The following is a 21,673-nucleotide window of genomic DNA, read 5'->3' as shown; positions in this document are numbered from 1 at the left end:
CAGGGAATAAGGGAACTGTGATATGCTTGAATAATATGAGGAGACGTTCGTAGTCTTGTGAACTTTTACTGAACAAGGCAACATCGACATACATCTAGCTCGGCCAACTCCAGCTAACACACCGGCCAAAAAACACACCTACCCCAGAACAGCCAGCCCTCCCCAGCTCTTAGCCTCTGAAAGGAACCTCACTACTGCAATAGTCAGTCAATACATTACACCCCTTTTCCCCAGTCCACAAAGTCTGCAAATCTTCTGGGAGGCTGATGCTCTCTTACAGGATACCTCCGAGAACGAGGGCAATCAGACATGCATTCAACTCCAGCTTCGGTTAGCTCAACATCAGGGTTTCCCACATCTAATGCAGGTGACTGTAACTCAAGCATTTCAGTCCCTGGGGACTCAGGCGGATGGACAGTGTAGCCGTCTGGCTCAGACCTTGATTGGTCAGACAAGGGTGCCGTCCTGTCCATCAGTTGATCAACATGTCGTCTGTGCATTTGTCCATCACCCGCTCTGACCTTGTATGACAGGTGACCTGTGATGTCTACAATGATTCCAGGCATCCACTTAGAACCTCTAGTGTAGCTTCTCATGTACACCAATTCCTTTGGTCTAAACTCTCTGACTGTGCCAGGGCAATTTTCAGCATTCAGCTCCTGTCTGCGAAGAATATCACCATTATGATCAGGATGCAGACGATCTAGGGCAGTGGTGAGTTGCCGATTCATGAGCAACTCGGCAGGGCTTTTCCCAGTTGATGAATTTGGTGTGACATGCTGTGACAACAGGAAGCGAGCGAGCCTGGTCTGCCACTCGCCCTTGGTGATGCGAGACAGGGCCTCCTTGGTTGTCTGCACCATGCGTTCAGCTTGACCATTTGAGCTTGGGTGATAAGGTGCTGTAGTCACATGGCGAATGCCGTTGCGCTCAACAAACACTTGGAATTCTGCAGAGGTGAACGAAGCACCATTATCTGAAACTATGACGTCGGGCAAACCATGTGTTGCAAAAAGTAGTCTCAGTGTGTTGATGACAGCTGATGAAGACATGGAACTCATCAGAAAGACCTCCAACCACTTGCTATGTGCATCGACCACTATGAGGAATATTTTGCCTTGAAAGGGGCCTGCAAAGTCAACATGCAGCCGGGACCATCTTTTTGTCGTCCATTCCCATGGGTGCACCTTTGCCTTAGGAGGAGCATGACGTGACATCTGACAGGTTCCACATGCTTTAAAGGTCTCCTCAATGTCTCGGTCCATGCCCGGCCACCACACATAACTCCTTGCGAGTCCCTTCATGCGTACAATGCCCGGGTGCGCATCATGCAACATAGCCAGTATTTCTCTCCTCCCCAAGCAAGGAACAACCACACGGCTTCCCCATAGCAAACAGTTCTTATGTGCAGAGAGTTCATGGCGGTGCAAAAGGAATGGTTTGAAACAGCTATCCATCACATCAGCCGGCCAGCCATGTAGCACCCAGCGCATTACTCGTGCTAAGACAGAGTCCTTGAGTGTAAGGCTAGCGATTCGCTCAGCATGCATGGGTGCTTCTGGCACCATTTCAAGTAGCAACACTTCCAATGGTGGTGGTGTCGCAGCATCAGATGCCGGCAAAGGTAAACGACTCAGGGCGTCAGCATTGCCCATTTGTTTGCCTGGTCTTTAGCACAGTTCATAGTCGTAGGCACCAACAATCAAACTCCAACGTAGCATTCGTGGTGAAAGGATGACAGGCATGGGCTTGGCATGGTGCAGGAGTCCCAGCAGGGGTTTGTGGTCTGTAAAAATCATGAAATGGCAGCCTGCGAGATACTGGTGAAATTTTCTGACTGCAAACACCACCGCCAATGCTTCCTTATCAATTTGGGCATAATTTCGCTCAGTGGTGGTCATTGTTCTGGAAGCAAAACAAATGGGCCTCTCCTGACCATCACGTTCCACGTGGAACAATAAAGCCCCAAGCCCATAGGGCGAGGCATCACAAACCACTGCCAAGGGCTTCTTCTCATCATAGTGCACCAGCACTTTATCCGTCTGCAGCAACTCTTTTGCCTCAGCATATGCCATCTTGTGCTTTGCTCCCCACTGCCAAGTACCAGACTGGTCTAGAAGGCGATGCAGGGGTTCTAGGACAGTGGCTTTATTGGGAAGAAAGCAGCTGTAAAAGTTAAGCAACCCCAAAAATGCCTGAAGTTCTGTTTTGTTTTAAGGAGGCGGAGCGTTTTGGATAGCTTCCACTTTTTCACGGGTTGGCTTGATGCCATCTTTATCCACTCTAAACCCCAAAAACTCCACTTGAGTAGCAGCAAAAATGCTTTTCTCTTTTTTTATTCGCAGTCCAGCTTCAGCAAAGCACTTTAGTAAGGCCTGTAGACGTGCATTATGTTCTTCCATGGTTTGGCCCGAAATCAGGATGTCATCCAGGTATGGTTGGACTCCTGGAATTCCTGCGAGCAAATTTTCCATAAATCTTTGAAATATTGAAACAGCTGTTGACACCCCAAATTGCAAGCGTCGAGACCGGAAAAGCCCACGGTGAGTGTTAATAGTCAGTAATTCCGCTGTGTCATCATCCACTGGAAGCTGCTGATAAGCTTGTTTCAAATCAAGTTTAGTGAAAACTACTCCTCCAGCTAGCTTCGAGAACAGTTCAGATGCTGTGGTATGGGGTACACATCAGGCTTAACGGCTGTATTCACTGTATAACGGTAATCTCCGCAAATCCTCAGACCCCCATCTTTTTTTGCAACAGTCACTATGGGTGTGGCCCACTTTGCATGGTGAACCGGTTCAAAAATTCCTTGAGCCACCAATTTGTCCAACTCCTCATCCAGCTGGGGTCGCAAAGCAAAAGGAACTGGGCGGGCCTTAAAGAAACGTGGCGTAATTGTGGAATCAATGTCAATAGAGATTGGAGGGGTCTAAGCAAAAGGAACTGGGCGGGCATTAAAGAAACGTGGTGTAATTGTGGAATCAATGTCAATAGAGATTGGAGGGGTCTGGCAAACCCCAATGTCCTGAAAAACCTCTGAAAAAGTATTCAGTCAGTATTTTCTCTATGGACTGCAGCTGTACCCGGTATACTCCTTCCACCGATATTCCCAGGGCATCAAACCAGTCTCGTCCTAACAGACTAGTGCCTTGGCCCTGGATGACGAACAAAGGCAGGGTGTTTCGTGTTCCTTTGTACCTTACCTCCACAAATATTTTCCCTTTCACTTCCAAAGCTGCCTGTGACCACTGCTTAAGTATTCCATTGTTTGCATGTATTTCAGGGGGTTGGGAGGGCCACAATGAGTGATAGGTATGCTCACTAATCAAAGAACAGGCAGCTCCTGAATCTACTTCCATTGTGTGTGCTTGTTTGTTCAGTATAACAGTGGCCAGATATGGCTTCTGCCCCCCTCTTTCTGCTTTAGTAGTTGTGGTGCTGTAAACAGAGTAATCATCATTTTCTTTGCGAGTTACAACGTTTGTGTAACGTTCTTCTGAGTTGGCTGCATCCTTGTCAGCACCATGTTTAGTCTTTGTTAAACACACACGAGCAATGTGTCCTCTTTTTTTACAATAATGACATACAGCAGTGGAAAACCTACATGCTTGTGGGGTATGCTGACCACCACATCTAAAACATGGCTTGTCCCGTTTAGGATTTTCATTTGAAATTGCTGTTTTATTTACTGATGCATGCGCATGGGTCGCATAATGAACATCATCCTCCAGCCGTGATTCATTTTGATGCTGACGAAGTAGGCGAGCGTTTAACAATGCTTTTTCAGCAGCTAGTGCCTTTTCTTCTGCCTCTTGAAATGTTAGTGTCGTTTCCGCCAACAGGCGTCGCTGTAGCGCTTCATCCATAACCCTGCACACGATTCTATCACGCAGCATTGCTCCTAACTGATCCCCAAAAGCACAGTGCACAGACAAACGTCGAAGCTCAGCAATGTAGTTTGAAATGCTTTGATTAGGTTTCTGCTTACAATTGTGAAAATGAAAACGTTGAACAATCTCTGATGGCGCTGGGCTATAAAGACGTTTCAAGGCAGCGACAATGTTTGCATAGGACACAGTAGAGGGTTGCGTTGGGGCTAGCACTGAACGTAAAGTGGAATACGTTTTCGCGCCACACACACTGAGCAGCACGGAGCGTTTTTTTGCATCATCCTCAACATCATTTGCATGAAAAAAACATTCCAGTCTCTCTGTGTATTCTTCAAAAGAGTTACTTGAACATTCATCAAACTCTTCGATACGGCCGAGTGTAGTCATGTTCGCTGCAGATGGCAGATTATTTCACTCACTTAATTAACAGTCGCACCGTATGGACTTATCTGCACACAGTCGGTTCGAATCCGCTCGTCGCCAGTGTGATATGGTTGAATAATATGAGGAGACGTTCGTAGTCTTGTGAACTTTTACTGAACAAGGCAACATCGACATACATCTAGCTCGGCCAACTCCAGCTAACACACTGGCCAAAAAACACGAGAAGGGTCTGTCTGCAGACTGCAAGACGGGGGCAGCAGTCTGCAGACGTCCACGCTTGAAAAACACACCTACCCCAGAACAGCCCCGCCCTCCCCAGCTCAGTCAATACATTACAGGAACATCGATACATCACTTCACAGGAAGTGGAGAGAGCAATTATCCCCCAACTGTCATTGCGCACAGCACATCATCACCAGTCAGAATGGCCGTCTTCGTTCATATTCATTATGGATTGTAAAAAGGTATGATCATGTAATGTAAAAGCGACTAGAAGCAGACGAGGCTCTGACATTTTTCTTTATTTTACTTTATTTACCTCAGTGTTTACTATACGGCTGTGCACGGGAAGAAGGCGCAGGAGACTGCTATGCAATTATGACCATTTATTAAAAACACATATACAAACCAAATAAAACACAACCAAATAAAAGTTTATTTTCATATTTGCATGACAGTAACAGCAGGGCTTCAATTCTGTTAATGGTCAATAGTCAAAGTGTATAATAAACATACGTTTTTCATTATATAGTGCTCAATGTTTTTTCTTTTTTATTGTATAGTGTACATATTTTAAATGTGATTGTAAATAAAAATTAAAATATTAATGTAGTCCTATGTATGTAGGTTATATCATAATCTGCGCGACCGCATCGTTGACTTTCTTTGATGAAGTCCACTTCAACTGATATACCGTGCTCAGGGAGTAGGGAGCAGTGGACACTGCGTAGGGACCCTGTCGAATGGAACGCACCAACAGTCTTGCGCCACACTGGTCAAACATTCTACGGTGGCCGAGACAGCTCAACACGCTGCAACTTAGGAAAACACATGCAAATTTGATAAAACATCAGCAAGTGAAGAAAACATCTTCATCAGTTTGACAACACAAGTGTTGCAAATCATCACAACACATGCATATAACGAAACGCGCTGCAAATCATCACAACACATGCATATAGCGAAACGCCCCACAAATCCTCACAACACTTGCATACAACGAAACGCACTGCAAATATTTCACAACACATGCATATAGCGAAACGTACTGCAAATCCTCACAAAACTTGCATACAACGAAACGCGCTGCAAATGCTTCACAACACATAGGGTACATATAAAGAAACGCTGCAAATTCTCACAACACAAGTATTAATGAAATGCGCTGAAAATCCTCAAACAATTAATGAAGCATTACTAATTTATTTACATTAACCTTGAGATTATATTTAGTTGAGAATATTAAATTTAGCCTTCTTAGGTATCTTTTTACATTTAATCATGTAATTATTCAGCTTATTTAGGCTAATAATATCCAAAAGATAAACATGAAAAAAAAAACACCTTTCAGTTCACCAACAACTCAACTTAACAGTAGCCACTGCATGATAAACAAATCCAAGAAGGTGTCCTGACATTTTATCCTACCCTGTCAGATTTTCCGACACTTTTTGAGCTGTCCTCACTGCTATTTGCAGCGCGTTTGTTAATTGCATGTGTTGTAAGGATTTTCAGCGCATTTCGTTAATGCATGCGTTGTGAGGATTTTCAGCGCATTTCATTAATACTTGTGTTGTGAGAATTTGCAGCGTTTCTTTATATGTACCCTATGTGTTGTGAAGGATTTGCAGCACGTTTCGTTATATGCATGTGTTGTGAGGATTTGCAGTGCGTTTCGCTATATGCATGTGTTGTGAAGTGTTTGCAGCGCGTTTTGTTGTATGCAAGTGTTGTAAGGATTTGTAGCGCGTTTCGCTATATGCATGTGTTGTGATGAATTGCAGCGTGTTATTGCAGGCTCTCACATCAGGTAGATACGATATGAAACCATTACTCGAAAATCTTAATACTCGATAATGTCGACTAATTGTTTCAGACATATTTTCTATATATATATATATATATATATATATATATATATATATATATATATATATATATATATATATATATATATATATATATATTTATATTTATATATATATATTTATATATATATATATATATATATATTTATATATATTTATATTTATATATATATATATATATATATATATATGTGTGTGTGTGTGTGTGTGTGTGTGTGTGTATATATATATATGTATATATATATATATATATATATATATATATATATATATATATATATATATATATATATACACTAAAGTCAATATGTTACAGAGAGTCGTGCGCTTTCACATCTCCCAACCGCTCAAAATCATCTATTTTGACGCAATAAACAGATTACACAATACGCAAAACAAAAGCACCACAAAACAGAAACTCAAAGAGAAATTAAAGACTTTGACTTAACGCAAGGACAACTTTATATTTTCTTACCTGACTGGTACTTCTTGCTCTGACTGACGCCATTATGTGGCATATATGCAGCATATATCATATATGTGCATATATGCTGTATATATGCAGCATATATGTGCATATACACTGCATATTTCAAATACACAAATATATAGGTTCTTTCCATGTGGGCCAGCTCGCCCTCGTTACTCGATTCTATTATGAAATAATCTGACTTCTTGATTTTTTATTTTAAAGATGTACAAAAATCTAACCTTTCATAATTTAAAATTGGGGACAATCTTATTATAAAATAAATGTTTTTCTCTAATACATGTTAGTGCTTTGCCTCTTCAGTTTATTCATTTTTTTTTTAGAAGTCTCATCTTCTGCACAGTGACCCATTTTTGTGTTGATTTTGATATTTGTTTGTCTTGGTGGAAGATCCAGCCATGGCCCATAATTAGATTTCAGCAGGGACACTGGTTTTGATTCATAATCTGTTGATATTTGATAGAATCCAAACAAGATAAAAGTAGGCCCACAACAATAAGATCCAGCAATATATTTAACCATAGATACATTTTCATCCCTGTCTGCACCCAGCCCATATTAATTTTTTTTATATATTTTTTTTTTGCTGCTAAAAAGTTCCTTTTTTAATTTAATCTGTCCATATATTATTACTATAAATTTTTATCAGGCTTTCTGACCTCTTGACTAACTATTTTCTGTAGTTCTCCAGGTGTGATCCTTGGAGAGTCTTTGGCCTTTCAAACTATCCTTCTCACCTTGCTTTATACTAATAGAGACACATGTCCTCTTGCAGGCAGATTTGTAACTTTCTGTTGAAAGGAACTTCTTAATTATGCCCGGAAGCTGGAAATGGGAATTTTCAATGCGTTAGCAATATTTTATTTATTTATTTATTTTTACAGCGACTTTCTAATTTGTGAAGCTTAACCATATTTTAATGCACATATCACATCTCGATTAAGGTAATTTTGCCTTTTTGTTGCTTCATATTTATACTTCTGTGAAACAGGAAGTCATGGCCCGAAAATGTTATGTTCTTATCACCCTGGTGTGCTAAAAATTTAAATATGAATGTAAAAATACATTTCAAAGATATTTTGCTTGTAAGAATTTCTAAAGGTACTAACAACTGTGTCCTATTATTTCAGAAATACATTTATTTCATAATGTGATTTTCCCACACTTTCGTTTTTATTTTTGTTAGACCTTTTCCATTTTTGAAATAAAGATCAAATTGATAATTATTTTCACAGACTTCTTTTACCATATTTACCAAGGGTACCCAACAACTCTGACCACAACTGTATGTAGCTTATTACGTTCATGCTACAGCACAGTAGGTGGCGGTAATGCTATTTTGTTTGCAAGGCAGCCATACAATAGTAGAAAGAAGAAGGCGACTTATCCTCATCCGCTGGTTAATCAGACGTGTGCTTGCTAAAAATGGCCGCGGAGCAGCAGAATGAGGTGAAAATACTGCAAAAGGAGGAAAATAAAGAGAACAGCATCGACGGGAGTCTTGGCCTGGAGAGTATCCTCACCTTAAATCGCTAATTATTAGCTAGTGCTGGGAAACAGTACTAATTCAGCAGTTTTAGTGGAGATTGGTACAAGTGATACGAGGGTCTTACGGGATACGTGTCACACAAGTACTGACTAGTTAACGTAATTGGAATCTTTATAATCAAGACTTTCAATAGGGTTTTTATAAATATTGGAGTGTTGATTGAAGAAAGTGAATAATATCTCACTTAAATGTGTAACTTAGTTCTTGCAGTATACACTTTTGCTATTACTTTTAGATCCCAGCATTCTGCAGTTGAATTGAAATATCCTGGGTTTATTGCCCTTAGCATTGACTTCAGTCCTGCAGATCATTAAAGACTCTCAGCAGCAGCATGGACTCAGACATGGGGATTACCAGCGCTACAGGTAAGGCAGAGGCGAGGTCGGACAGATCATTTTAAAAAAGAATTTTTTTAGTGAAATGATGACTGAAATTGTTGATCCTCTATTCTTGGCATCACAGGGGTTATTGCTCCAGACGATTGCGTCGATTGAGAAAAACCCTGGGCTTTAAAATGGGCAACAGACACAAGTTTACTGGGAAGAAAGTGACTGTGGAGTTGCTTTCAGACAACAGGTAATCTTTAGCACTGAAAATGTTCAGTATCAAGATTCATATTGTCTTTAATCTGAGCCCCCCCACCCCCTTCTTCCTCCACCCCCCCCCACCCCCCCTCCACCCCCTTCTCCCCCCACCCCCCTCCACCTCCTTCTCCCTCCACCCCCCCCTTCTCTCTCTACTATAGGCATCTGTTATTAGTGTTAATGGAAGCAGAAAGAGCATGGAGTTATGCCATGCAGCTTAAACAGGAAGCTAACACTGAGCCTCGAAAGCGTTTCCACCTGTTGGCTCGCCTGCGAAAGTCAGCCACACATGGGGAGCAGCTAGAGAAATTGTGTGAGAGTCCCCGTGTGGATGCCAAGACCAAACTGGAAGCTCAGGTCAGACAAATATGTGATTTTGATAATCTCCATGTTTTATTTCAGTGAGTCCCTATGTCATATGTCCACTAACTGGAATCGTAGTGTACAGGCTTTTAATATATTAACAGTTGCTGAGCTCTGTTCCGCTAAGTATCTTTCATGTTTTCCGCAGGCATACACTGCTTATCTGAATGGCATGGTTCAGTTTGAACTGCAGGAATGGAAATCTGCAATGGAGGCCTTTAACAAGTGCAAGTTAGTGCTTCCTTTCATTCTAAGTATTTATTAATGATTAATTTGAATTGAGAGTGCAAACTCTTCATCAATGTAAAGAAATATGAACACCATTAGTGTACTAGTGTACATGTCATAAAATGTAGTAATTAGGGTTGGGTATCGTTTTTGTTTTTTTTAGATATTTGATTGTCATTAATAACTCACCCTCATGTCGTTCCAAACCAGTAAGACCTCCATTTATCTTCGGAACACAGTTTAAGATATTTTAGATTTAGTCAGAGAGCTCTCAGTCCCTCCATTGAAACTGTGTGTACGGTATACTGTCCATGTCCATAAAGGTAAGAAAAACATCAGAGGGTCAGTTAGAATTTTTTGAAGCATCGGAAATACATTTTGGTCCGAAAATAGCAAAAACTTTATTCAGCAATGTCTTCCATGTCTGTTGTGAGAGAGTTCAAAACAAAGCAGTTTGGCATATCCGGTTCGCGAACGTATCATTCAATGTAACCGGATCTTTTTGAACGAGTTCACCAAATCGAATTGAATCATTTTAAATGGTTTGCATCTCCAATACGCATTAATCCACAAAAGCTGTTAACTTTTTTAATGTGGCTAACACTCCTTCTGAGTTAAAACAAACCAATATCCCGGAGTAATTCATTTACTCAAACAGTAAACTGACTGAACTGCTGTGAAGAGAGAACTGACGATGAACACCGAGCCGAGCCAGATAATGACTCATTCACTTTTTTTCACCATCGGGTCCAGGCTAAATCTATATATGGGTTATCTATACTTGAGTAATTATTGACTTTTGACTTTTTACTTCTACTCCTTACATTTTCACGCAAGTATCTGTACTTTCTACTCCTTAAATTTTAAAAATAGTTTCGTTACTGCTATTTCATTTCGGCTTGTTTTCATTTTGGCTTGTCATCATTCCAAAAAAAAAAAAAAAAAAACTGTCCAGATAAATCGAGCGATCCGGATGAAGTGAATTGGATTGTGGTTGAATGAGAAGAATAAACATATACCATTCCAACTCCTTATTGGTTTGTACGCGATCCATCACACCTGCACATGACACAAATCACATCACACTCCAGCAAGGACATAGCCAGTTTTGGGTTCATTTATCAAAACATATATTTCTTAAAAGTAGGGTTGGGTATGGAACTGGTATGCACCGAACCGAATAAGAGGAAGCAGATTTCGGTGCCTTTTAAATGAAATTTGTCCTGGTTCTCCGAAATGTACACACGGAGCATGGGCGTCATTAGGCTTTTTTAGCGGGGCTGTAGCATTTAGCTCCATAAATTGCACACAAATTTTCGATCGCCTCAGTCAGTCCTCTTAGATTTCATATGCTCTCCAGTCAGTGGCATAAAAGCAAAACACGGAGGTGAACGCCGGTTCAACACATAGTGATGACGCGTGTGTAGTGAGCCTTGCATCTTCACTAAACTTTGTCAGTTGTATTTGTTTTATGGTTTGGACGTTCAAGCGATTAGATGAACAGATATTATTATATTGAGCTACCATGTTCGCGCAGCAGCTGCATTGTGGCACGAACACTCATATAAACAGTAGCTATGAAGATCGCACGCACAGAGGAACACAGAAACTAGTTGTCAGTGCTGTCCTGTGATTTTTCACTAAACTAGCTTAGAATCTCAAAACTTAATATAGCATGTTTGTGTGCAGTGCACATGAAGCACAAGCACGTGCATAGAGAGTAGCGGTCGCGCTACGGGTTCCCGGTTTGTGTTCGTTCTCGGACTGTTCTGTGTATTTTAACTGTAGAAAAGGTTGTCCCGAGTCGAAACTACGATACAGAAAACTACATCAGTATATCATCATAAATGCAGCCGTTTTAGTTTATGTGCACGTAAACCGATAAGAAAGAAAACACATGTACAGTATTTTTGCTTAAAGAGACAACAGCCTAATAAACGCGCTGCCTGTCATTAATGTTAACCTGTTAATTGTCACCCCCGTCCCGTATACGGGACGCCTACGTTGACTATACTATATTACAATCAAATCTAATCTAATCTTGACAAACTATATATTGTTGGAAAGGTCTAAGACTCCCAAATATATATTTTGTTATTAATTAAATTATGTAGGAAAAGTAATAGATGAATTTATGACAAGAGTGCACCCTCAGAAATGTACATTACAAAAGCTTTGACCTTTGTTTAAAAAAAAGACTTCCTCGTTGCCTTTTTCTCTATCACATTTTAGAAATCATCAGAAGTTATATATCACTTGAAAACACAAAATCTCAAAATTCATCCTTCAAAACCCATTTTAAAATCAGACATTGCATTACCATGTAAATGGTACATCAAAATCATGATACAAAATGTTTTCAGTCATGAATTATAACAATTTAGGTTTATATCATGCACATTCATGTCTATCTTCAAAAACATGAGTGACAGTTAACAGGTTAATCAAAGAACAAAAGAAAATCATTCACTGATCTTGACTGAATATATTTAATAACTTGATTAATCTTCATTTTATTTATTAAAATAAAACTATGCAGTGTTTTTAAACTTTTAATCAGTTTCTGTACCTGAAATTTAGTTCAGTTGTATTTATTTATGATATTGCTAATTGATTTGTTTGTTCCTTTCTTATTACTGACCTATCTTATTACGTGTCTTTAACACTTTAATATTTGAAATTTATATTAATATATTTGTTTTTGCTATGGTTTTTTTTTATGACAGGCAAAATTCCTCTTGCAGTGTTTTGTAGGCTGCTGATTTTTGCTCATGTTATTCAGCTGCAACAGAATGCTTTTGTAAAAATGTTTGACATCTAAATGTTTGACTTAATTTTTTTAAATATTGGATTTTTTTTTAATCTTATTGGAATCGAAACTAGGAATCGATAAAATTCAAACAATACCCAACTCTATCAGCAGTTATTTTATCTATGTTCGTAACATTTCTTACTAGTCAATCATATTTACAGTACAAACAATGGGAACATGGGAACCCAACTCTTTAACAGTGTAAAAAACTCAGTATGCATGAAATAGAATTTCACCCCCCTTTAATCATACGTACTTTATACATACATACACTACTGTGCAAAGGTCTTAGGCTCTTAGGTATTTTCACTTAAAAGTAGAGCTGTAACTAATGACTATTTTTTCTATCGACTAATCTAACGATAATTTTTTTCGATTAGTCGACTAATCTAACGATTATTTTTATAACAATAAATAATTAATCTAATGTTCTTTTTTTAAAATTAGCTAATGAATCCTTTGGATAACTTTACAAAAAAAAAATAAGTACAACTTCTAATATAATATTTCAACCTTTATTCATTTTCAACTTATGTGGTTGAAGTTTTTACAGTATAAAATAAATAGATATAAAATAAATAAATAAATAATACATAAATAGAGGCAAAGAAAAATATTTTACTATGGTAAATATGAGTTTATGATAGCATTTATAATTAAACCACAGTAGTCATAAATTTACAGTTGTCTGAGACGTCATGAAATGTTCTTTGGTTCACCATATCAGTTTTACAAAGGGAACAAACAAAGGGCCATTTTATTTGTCCTGTGTTTAAAGTGTTCACATACTTTTGATAACAATAGTCTCTGTTTTTGTGATAGAATGCAACTTTCTCCATTCACATTGTCATTACGCGAGATGTAAACAAACAGTGTGACACGTATTTTTGTAGTCGACGTAATCGATGACGTCGACGTGTTGTTGCAGCACTACTTAAAAGAATGGTGTTGTTCCAGTTATATATTTTGCTGTAGCGTCAGTATAAAATTTCAGTTTACAATTCCAAACATTCATTTTGCCATGGTCAAACTGCTGCTGCATTCAAAATAGCACTAGATTATTGTTAACTGATATTTCCTTCTGACACACTACAGCAAAATATATAAATAACTGGCTTAAAACCCTTTTTTGGGGTGAAAATTCTAATGTGCATAAGACTTTTGCCCAGTACCGTATTTTAAAAAATGACATTGTTGCCACTTTATAAAGAATGACCATCCAGTAATTCACAGAACTGATTAAAGACAGTGACAGACAGCACTCATTTTAACTAAATATCAGAGAGATTGACAGAGATACAGTAGAAACATTATGTGTGGTTTTGTATTAAATAATGACCCAGATTGTGAAATACATTTATTAGCTTTAGATTAAGGGAAGCACAACTTGGCAAATGAGAGCATCCAAGGTGAAATATATGGATTTATTTTAAATATTTGTAATGTTCTTTAATATTATACATAGTGTTTTTTTTTTTTTTTTTTTGTGGTTCTTTTTTTTTTTTAAGTATCGGTTCAGTTACCGTTTAGGCATCGGTACCATTTTAAAAGTATCAAAATGTAAACGGACCCTACTTAAAAGTTATTATTTCTCACTGGATCATTTAACAAATGGGTCCTTTCTCTTCATCCTCCACAAATGAAGCTACTGTAGGTAGTTCGGTAGCGAGACATTTTAATAAATTATTGTTTGCGATTGACGACGTGATTGACAATGTTGTGATAAGTAGGCTTTACCAACTTTGTAACTTGTTCCCCCCCCCCGAACACTGGACATAGCAGACGTATGTAGCGAATACAGGAAGCTATCAATCAAGAAGGTATCAGGATTAAGAGTTATTTTTAATTAGGGGCCAAGCACCGAAGGTGCGAAGGCACCTATTGTGTTCGTTGGCGTTATTAGGGGCCAAGCACCGAAGGTGCGTAGGACCCTCTTGTTTTTGTTGGCGTTCTTATTAGGGGCCAAGCACCGAAGGTGCGTAGGCACCTATTGTTTTCGTTGGCGTTATTATTATTAGGGGCCAAGCACCGAAGGTGCGTAGGCACCTATTGTAATCGTTGGCGTTATTAGGGGCCAAGCACCGAAGGTGCGTAGGCACCTATTGTTTTCGTTGGCGTTATTAGGGGCCAAGCACCGAAGGTGCGAGGCACCTATTGTTTTTGTTCCGGTTCTTATTATTATTATTAGGGGCCAAGCACCGAAGGTGCGTAGGCACCTATTGTTTTCGTTGGCGTTATTATTATTCTTCTTCTTCTTCTTCTTCTTCCGCCGCAAGTCTATGGCAGCCCATAGAACCGTTTGCGGGAAAGTTGTATAATTTGGCACACTGATAGAGGACAGTCCCAACATTAACTATAGCAAATTTGAAGCCTCTAACTCCTACTCTCTAGCGCCACCACTTGTCCAAACTTTCAATGTTTGTATGCTAATAACTTTTGAACCGTAAGCCAGAAAATGGAAATTCTTTTTTCCTCTGAATCCTTGGCTCAGGCCAAGTCGAATGAACCCTAAAATTCAAAAATCGCAAGGTTTAGTTTTTTCGCTATTTTCAATTATTCGAAAAACCTACTTTTTCGAACTCGTCCTAGACGGTTAGTCCGATTGCCACGAAAATTGGCTCAGATCATCTTCAGACCATGCTGGCAAAAAGTTATGGAATTCAAGTTGATTCGTCCAACTGTTGTCGAATGACACGTAAACAAATTTGACGAAAAGCACGCAAACATGCACGTGAGGCTATATCCCGGCAACGGTTTGTCATATTGAGACCAAACTTGGCGTGTGTTATAACAAGCATGAACTGAGACTACCTGCTGTGTTTCGACACAGCGCCACCTAGTGGTCAGGAGATATGAAAAATGCATATTTTGGCTTATAACTACTGAATGGTTTGGCCAAAAATCACACAACTGGTCTCTTTAGATTCAGTGAGTCATGTCGAGTCGAATGATATCCAATTTTCCTGTGTCGGCCATTTTAGGCGTCGGCCATTTTGAATTATGTTTCAAAATGCTGTATTTTTTGAACGCAGCATCGTATTGTTTCGCAAATAATTACAAAAATATTCGGCTCCATGCCCTGAAGGTACTCAAAAAGTTTGGTGGCAGCGCCACCTTGTGGTCAAGAGTTATAATGAATTATCACAAAAATGCTAATAACTTTTGAGTAAATTAGACAATTGAAATGCAAATGGTCTCCCCGTATACTTTGGTTCATGCCGAGAACATAGATACCAATTATGCCAAAATTGGCCATACTTCCTGTCCGCCATTTTGATTAATGTTGAAAACCTACTTTTTCGAACTCCTCCTAGACCGTTAGTCCGATTTTCACCAAATTTGACGTGAATCATCTTCAGACCATGCTGGCAAAAAGTTATGGATTTCGTGTCGACATACAAAACGGTTCTGATTTAGCGCATCAACGAATTTGCTGGAAGGGTGCCAAAATGCATTTGAGGCTGTATCTCTGCAACGCTTTGACATTTTTGCACCAAACTTTGTATGTGTCATCGCCACCTGACACTGACCATGCAACATAAATTTAGTAACAGTGCCACCTATTGGTCAAGAGTAATGAACCATTCATTAACTATGAATAATTACACTTATAAAAATGCTAGTAACTTTTTAATGCATTAGCCTATTGTAATGAAACTGGCCTCAAAATATTCCCTGGCTTATGCCGACAACATAGATACCATATATGCCAGAGTAAGCCGAACTTCCTGTCCGCCATTTTGATTTATGTTGAAAACCTACTTTTTCGAACTCCTCATCAACCGTTAGTCCGATTTTCACCAAAATTGACTCAGATGATCTGTAGACTGTCCTGACAAAATGTTATGGATTTTGTATCGATAGACAAAACCGTTTTCGCATACCACAGCGACGAATTTGAGGCACAATGCCAAAATGACACTTGAGGCTGTATCTCTGCAATGCTTTGGCATATTGACACCAAACTTTGTTTGTGTCATTGAAAAGTCACACAGAGTACACCAAATTGACTTGATAACAGCACCACCTATTGGTCAATTTTGATAAGCCAGTAAATCATGCTACTAGAGGTTGTATTTATAATTTTTTTTAGCCATTTCAATTACAATCATCCTAAAATTGCTGTTATTGCTCATTAATGCATTTGGTGTGATGCTCCATGCCATGCTTAGCTCCTACATTTGCCGTTGGAGTGCTTGGCCCCGTAATTGCTGCTTGCAGCTATATTTATTATTATTATTCTTCCGACTGGGAGTCTATGGCAGCCCATAGAACCGAATGCGGGAAAGTTGTTTTGGTTTGACATTCTGATAGAGGACAGTGCCAACATTAAGTACACCAATTTTGGTGTGTCTAAGACATTCCCTCTAGCGCCACCAACTGTCCGAAATTTCACTTTAATTTTGTTAATAACTTTTTAACCGTGAGGCCAATCAACAAAATTCTTTTTTCCTCTGATTTCTGAGCTCAAGCCAATTCGATTGCACCCTATACAGTCATTTTCCGTCATAGAAATATGGCCGCCATTTAGAATTTTTTTAAAAACATACTTTTTCGAACTCGTCCTAGACGGTTTGTCCGATTCACACGAAAATTGAACCAGGTCATCTTCAGGCAGTGCTGACCAAAAGTTATGCAAATCAAATTGATTCGTCAAACCGTTTTTGATAAACGCTCTAACAAATTTTACGTAACGCTTACAAAAACAGTCGTAAGGCTGTATCTCGGCAACGACTTATCCTATTCAGACCAAACCTGGTACATGTCATAACAAGCATGACTTGAGGCTACTTGCTGCGTTTCGGCGCAGCGCCACCTACTGGTCCGGAGATATGGAAAATTGCTATTTTTGCTTATAACTTCTAAACAGTTTGTCCAAAAATCATAACATTGGTCTTGTTAGATTCAGGGCAACATGCCGAGTCGACTGATATCCAATTTTACCATCTCGGCCATTTTGACTGTCGGCCATTTTGAATTTTGTGCTAAAATGCTGTATTTTCAGAACGCATCAACGGATTGTTACAAAAAATGGTATGGGTCATCAGTACAATGTCCTGAAGGAGCGTGAGAAGTTTCGAAACAGCGCCACCTAGTGGTGATCATCCTTATTTAAATGCTTATAACCTTGGGTGTGGTCGACTTATTTTCTCGAGACTCACCAAATTGGACTCCTGAAACCTTACCGAGTCCAACGATACCAAACATTCTAGGTTTCGCCTTACGGTTTGTGTAGCGTTGTGATTTAGCGCTTAAAAAACATCTGGCTATATCTTTGAAACCGCTTGTCTGATCGAGACGAAACCACCGTCAGAAGTTCGGAAACATAGGTCGATAGCTATATGCCAATGCCCAAATGCCAAAATATTGATAGTAAGGGGTAGTAATATTCAATCAAAGTCAAGAGTCAGTCAATTTTTACGTGCTTTTTCATATAAATGCCCATAACTCTGAAGTGAATTGAGATATTTTCACCAAAATTGACACACATATGTATGGGCTCACTCTGAGCAAACATAAAAAAAATGGTTGGACTGAGCCTCTTGGTGGCGCTATAATAGAACAAAACATGAAATTCTCATTGACTTCAATACAGTTTTGTGAAATAAAATGCTATACTAAACAAATGCATTGGTGTAATATTACAAAACTCAGAATGTGTCAACAACACCATCCCCTGAAGGTACTCAAAATATTTTGAAACAGCGCCACCTAGTGGTCAAAGGTTATAACTCAATTTACATAAAGGCTAATAACTTTTGAATTAATCTGGCTATTGACATCATGCTGGTCTTTTTAGATTCCTTGGGTCAAGTCGAGAACATAAAATACAAAGTTTACCTTATTTGGCTGAACTCCCTGTCCGCCATTTTGATTAATGTTGAAAACCTACATTTTCGAACTCCTCCTAGACCGTTAGTCCGATTTTCACCAAATTTGACGTGGATCATTTTCGGACCATTCTGGCAAAAAGTTATGGATTTTGTGTCCATATAAGAAACGGTTCTCATTTAGGGCATCAAAAAATCTGCTGGAAGGGTGCCAAAATGCGTTTGAGGCTGTATCTCTGCAATGCTTTGACATATTTGCACCAAACTTTGTATGTGTCATCGTCACCTCACACTGACCATTACAAACTAATTTGGTAACAGTGCCACCTATTGGTTACACGTGAAAAGCCAATAAATCCTATTACTAGTTGTTGTGTTTATAGTTTTCAAGCCATTTTGCCTAAAATAATCTTAAAACTGTCTTAATTACTCATTCCTGCCGTTCGTCTGAAGCTTGCTTCTGTAGTGCTTGGCCCCGTTATTGCTGCTTGCAGCTATATTTATTATTATTCTTCTTCTTCTTCTTCTTCCGCCGCAAGTCTATGGCAGCCCATAGAACCGTTTGCGGGAAAGTTGTATAATTTGGCACACTGATAGAGGACAGTCCCAACATTAACTATAGCAAATTTGAAGCCTCTAACTCCTACTCTCTAGCGCCACCACTTGTCCAAACTTTCAATGTTTGTATGCTAATAACTTTTGAACCGTAAGCCAGAAAATGGAAATTCTTTTTTCCTCTGAATCCTTGGCTCAGGCCAAGTCGAATGAACCCTAAAATTCAAAAATCGCAAGGTTTAGTTTTTTCGCTATTTTCAATTATTCGATAAACCTACTTTTTCGAACTCGTCCTAGACGGTTAGTCCGATTGCCACGAAAATTGGCTCAGATCATCTTCAGACCATGCTGGCAAAAAGTTATGGAATTCAAGTTGATTCGTCCAACTGTTGTCGAATGACACGTAAACAAATTTGACGAAAAGCACGCAAACATGCACGTGAGGCTATATCCCGGCAACGGTTTGTCATATTGAGACCAAACTTGGCGTGTGTTATAACAAGCATGAACTGAGACTACCTGCTGTGTTTCGACACAGCGCCACCTAGTGGTCAGGAGATATGAAAAATGCATATTTTGGCTTATAACTACTGAATGGTTTGGCCAAAAATCACACAACTGGTCTCTTTAGATTCAGTGAGTCATGTCGAGTCGAATGATATCCAATTTTCCTGTGTCGGCCATTTTAGGCGTCGGCCATTTTGAATTGTTTCAAAATGCTGTATTTTTTGAACGCAGCATCGTATCGTTTCGCAAATAATTACAAAAATATTCGGCTCCATGCCCTGAAGGTACTCAAAAAGTTTGGTGGCAGCGCCACCTTGTGGCCAATAGTTATAATGAAATATCACATAAACGCTAATAACTTTTGAATAAATTAGTCTATTAAAATTAAAATGGTCTCGCTATATTCTGTGGGTCATGCCGAGAGTATTGATACCAATAATGTGAAAATTGGCCTTACTTCCTGTCCGCCATTTTGCTTAATGTTGAAAACCTACTTTTTCGAACTCCTCCTAGACCGTTAGCCCAATTTTCACCAAATTTGACGTGAATCATCATCAGACCATGCTGGCAAAAAGTTATGGATTTTGTGTCGATATACGTAACGGTTCTCATTTAGCGCATCAACGAATTTGCTGGAAGGGTGCCAAAATGCATTTGAGGCTGTATCTCTGCAACACTTTGACATATTTGCACCAAACTTTGTATGTGTCATTGCCACCTCACACTGACCATGCCACATAAATTTGGTAACAGCGCCACCTATTGGTCAAGAGTAATAAACCATTCATTAACCATGAGTAATTACACTTTTTAAAATGCTAATAACTTTTTAGTCCATTAGCCTATTGCAAAGAAACTGGGCTCAAAATATTCCCTGGCTTATGCCGATAACATAGATACCAAATATGCCAGTGTTTACTGAAGTTCCGGTCCACCATTTTGATTTATGTGGAAAACCTACTTTTTCGAACTCCTCATGAACCGTATGTCCAATTTTCACCAAATTCGAATCAGATGATCTTCAGACTATGTTGACACAAAGTTATGGATTTTGTGTCGATAGACAAAACCGTTTTCGCATACCAAAGCGACGAAGTTGAAACACAATGACAAAATGACACTTGAGGCTGCATCTCTGGAATGCTGTGGCATATTAACACCAAACTTTGTGTGTGTCATTGAAAAGTCAAACAGAGTACACCAAATTGATTTCATAACAGTGCCACCTATTGGTCAAACTTTATAAGCCAAGTAATCATGCTACTAGAGGTGGTATTATGATTTTTTTTTGCCATTTCAATTACAATAATTCCAAAATTACTGTTATTGCTCATTAATGTATTTGGTGTGATGCTTCATGCCATGCTTAGCTCCTACATTTGCCGTTGGAGTGCTTGGCCCCGTAATTGCTGCTTGCAGCTATATTTATTCTTCTTCTTCTTCTTCTTCTTCCGCCGCAAGTCTATGGCAGCCCATAGAACCGATTGCGGGAAAGTTGTATAATTTGGCACACTGATAGAGGACAGTCCCACCATTAACTATAGCTAATTTGAAGTCTCTAACTCCTACTCTCTAGCGCCACCACTTGTCCAAACTTTCAATGTTTGTATGCTAATAACTTTTGAACCGTAAGCCAGAAAATGGAAATTCTTTTTTCCTCTGAATCCTTGGCTCATGCCAAGTCGAATGAACCCCAAAATTCAAAAATCGCAAGGTTTAGTTTTTTCGCTATTTTCAATTTTTCGAAAAACCTGCTTTTTCGAACTCGTCCTAGACGGTTAGTCCGATTGCCACGAAAATTGGCTCAGATCATCTTCAGACCATGCTGGCAAAAAGTTATGGAATTCAAGTTGATTCGTCCAACTGTTGTCGAATGACACGTAAACAAATTTGACGAAAAGCACGCAAACATGCACGTGAGGCTATATCCCGGCAACGGTTTGTCATATTGAGACCAAACTTGGCGTGTGTTATAACAAGCATGAACTGAGACTACCTGCAGTGTTTCGACACAGCGCCACCTAGTGGTCAGGAGATATGAAAAATGCATATTTTGGCTTATAACTACTGAATGGTTTGGCCAAAAATCACACAACTGGTCTCTTTAGATTCAGTGAGTCATGTCGAGTCAAATGATATCCAATTTTCCTGTGTCGGCCATTTTAGGCGTCGGCCATTTTGAATTATGATTTAAAATGCTGTATTTTTTGAACGCAGCATCGTATCGTTTGGCAAATAATTACAAAAATATTCGGCTCCATGCCCTGAAGGTACTCAAAAAGTTTGGTGGCAGCGCCACCTTGTGGCCAATAGTTATAATGAAATATCACATAAATGCTAATAACTTTTGAATAAATTAGTCTATTAAAATTAAAATGGTCTCGCTATATTCT

At 39.1% G+C, this 21,673-nt stretch overlaps 1 protein-coding gene and 1 pseudogene across 1 annotated transcript in view; one reads left to right on the top strand and one right to left on the bottom strand.

Annotated features, from left to right (window-relative positions):
* Positions 1-215: 215 nt before the first annotated feature.
* On the bottom strand, positions 216-5,277 carry LOC128015094 (uncharacterized protein K02A2.6-like; annotated as a pseudogene).
* A 2,926-nt stretch (positions 5,278-8,203) lies between these two features.
* The window catches only part of srp68 (signal recognition particle 68), a 125,128-nt gene continuing 111,658 nt past the window's right edge, over positions 8,204-21,673 (top strand). Inside the window, exons 1-5 of the mRNA XM_052600717.1 lie at positions 8,204-8,364; positions 8,699-8,765; positions 8,863-8,976; positions 9,146-9,341; positions 9,496-9,578. Of these exons, the coding sequence (XP_052456677.1) occupies positions 8,277-8,364; positions 8,699-8,765; positions 8,863-8,976; positions 9,146-9,341; positions 9,496-9,578 (548 nt within the window). The 5' untranslated portion in view covers positions 8,204-8,276. The remainder of the gene's footprint in view (positions 8,365-8,698; positions 8,766-8,862; positions 8,977-9,145; positions 9,342-9,495; positions 9,579-21,673) is intronic.

The sequence above is a fragment of the Carassius gibelio genome, chromosome A6 (genome assembly GCF_023724105.1).
Source record: "Carassius gibelio isolate Cgi1373 ecotype wild population from Czech Republic chromosome A6, carGib1.2-hapl.c, whole genome shotgun sequence".
NCBI classification, from domain to species: domain Eukaryota; kingdom Metazoa; phylum Chordata; class Actinopteri; order Cypriniformes; family Cyprinidae; genus Carassius; species Carassius gibelio.
This window is presented reverse-complemented; position numbering and strand designations above follow the sequence as displayed.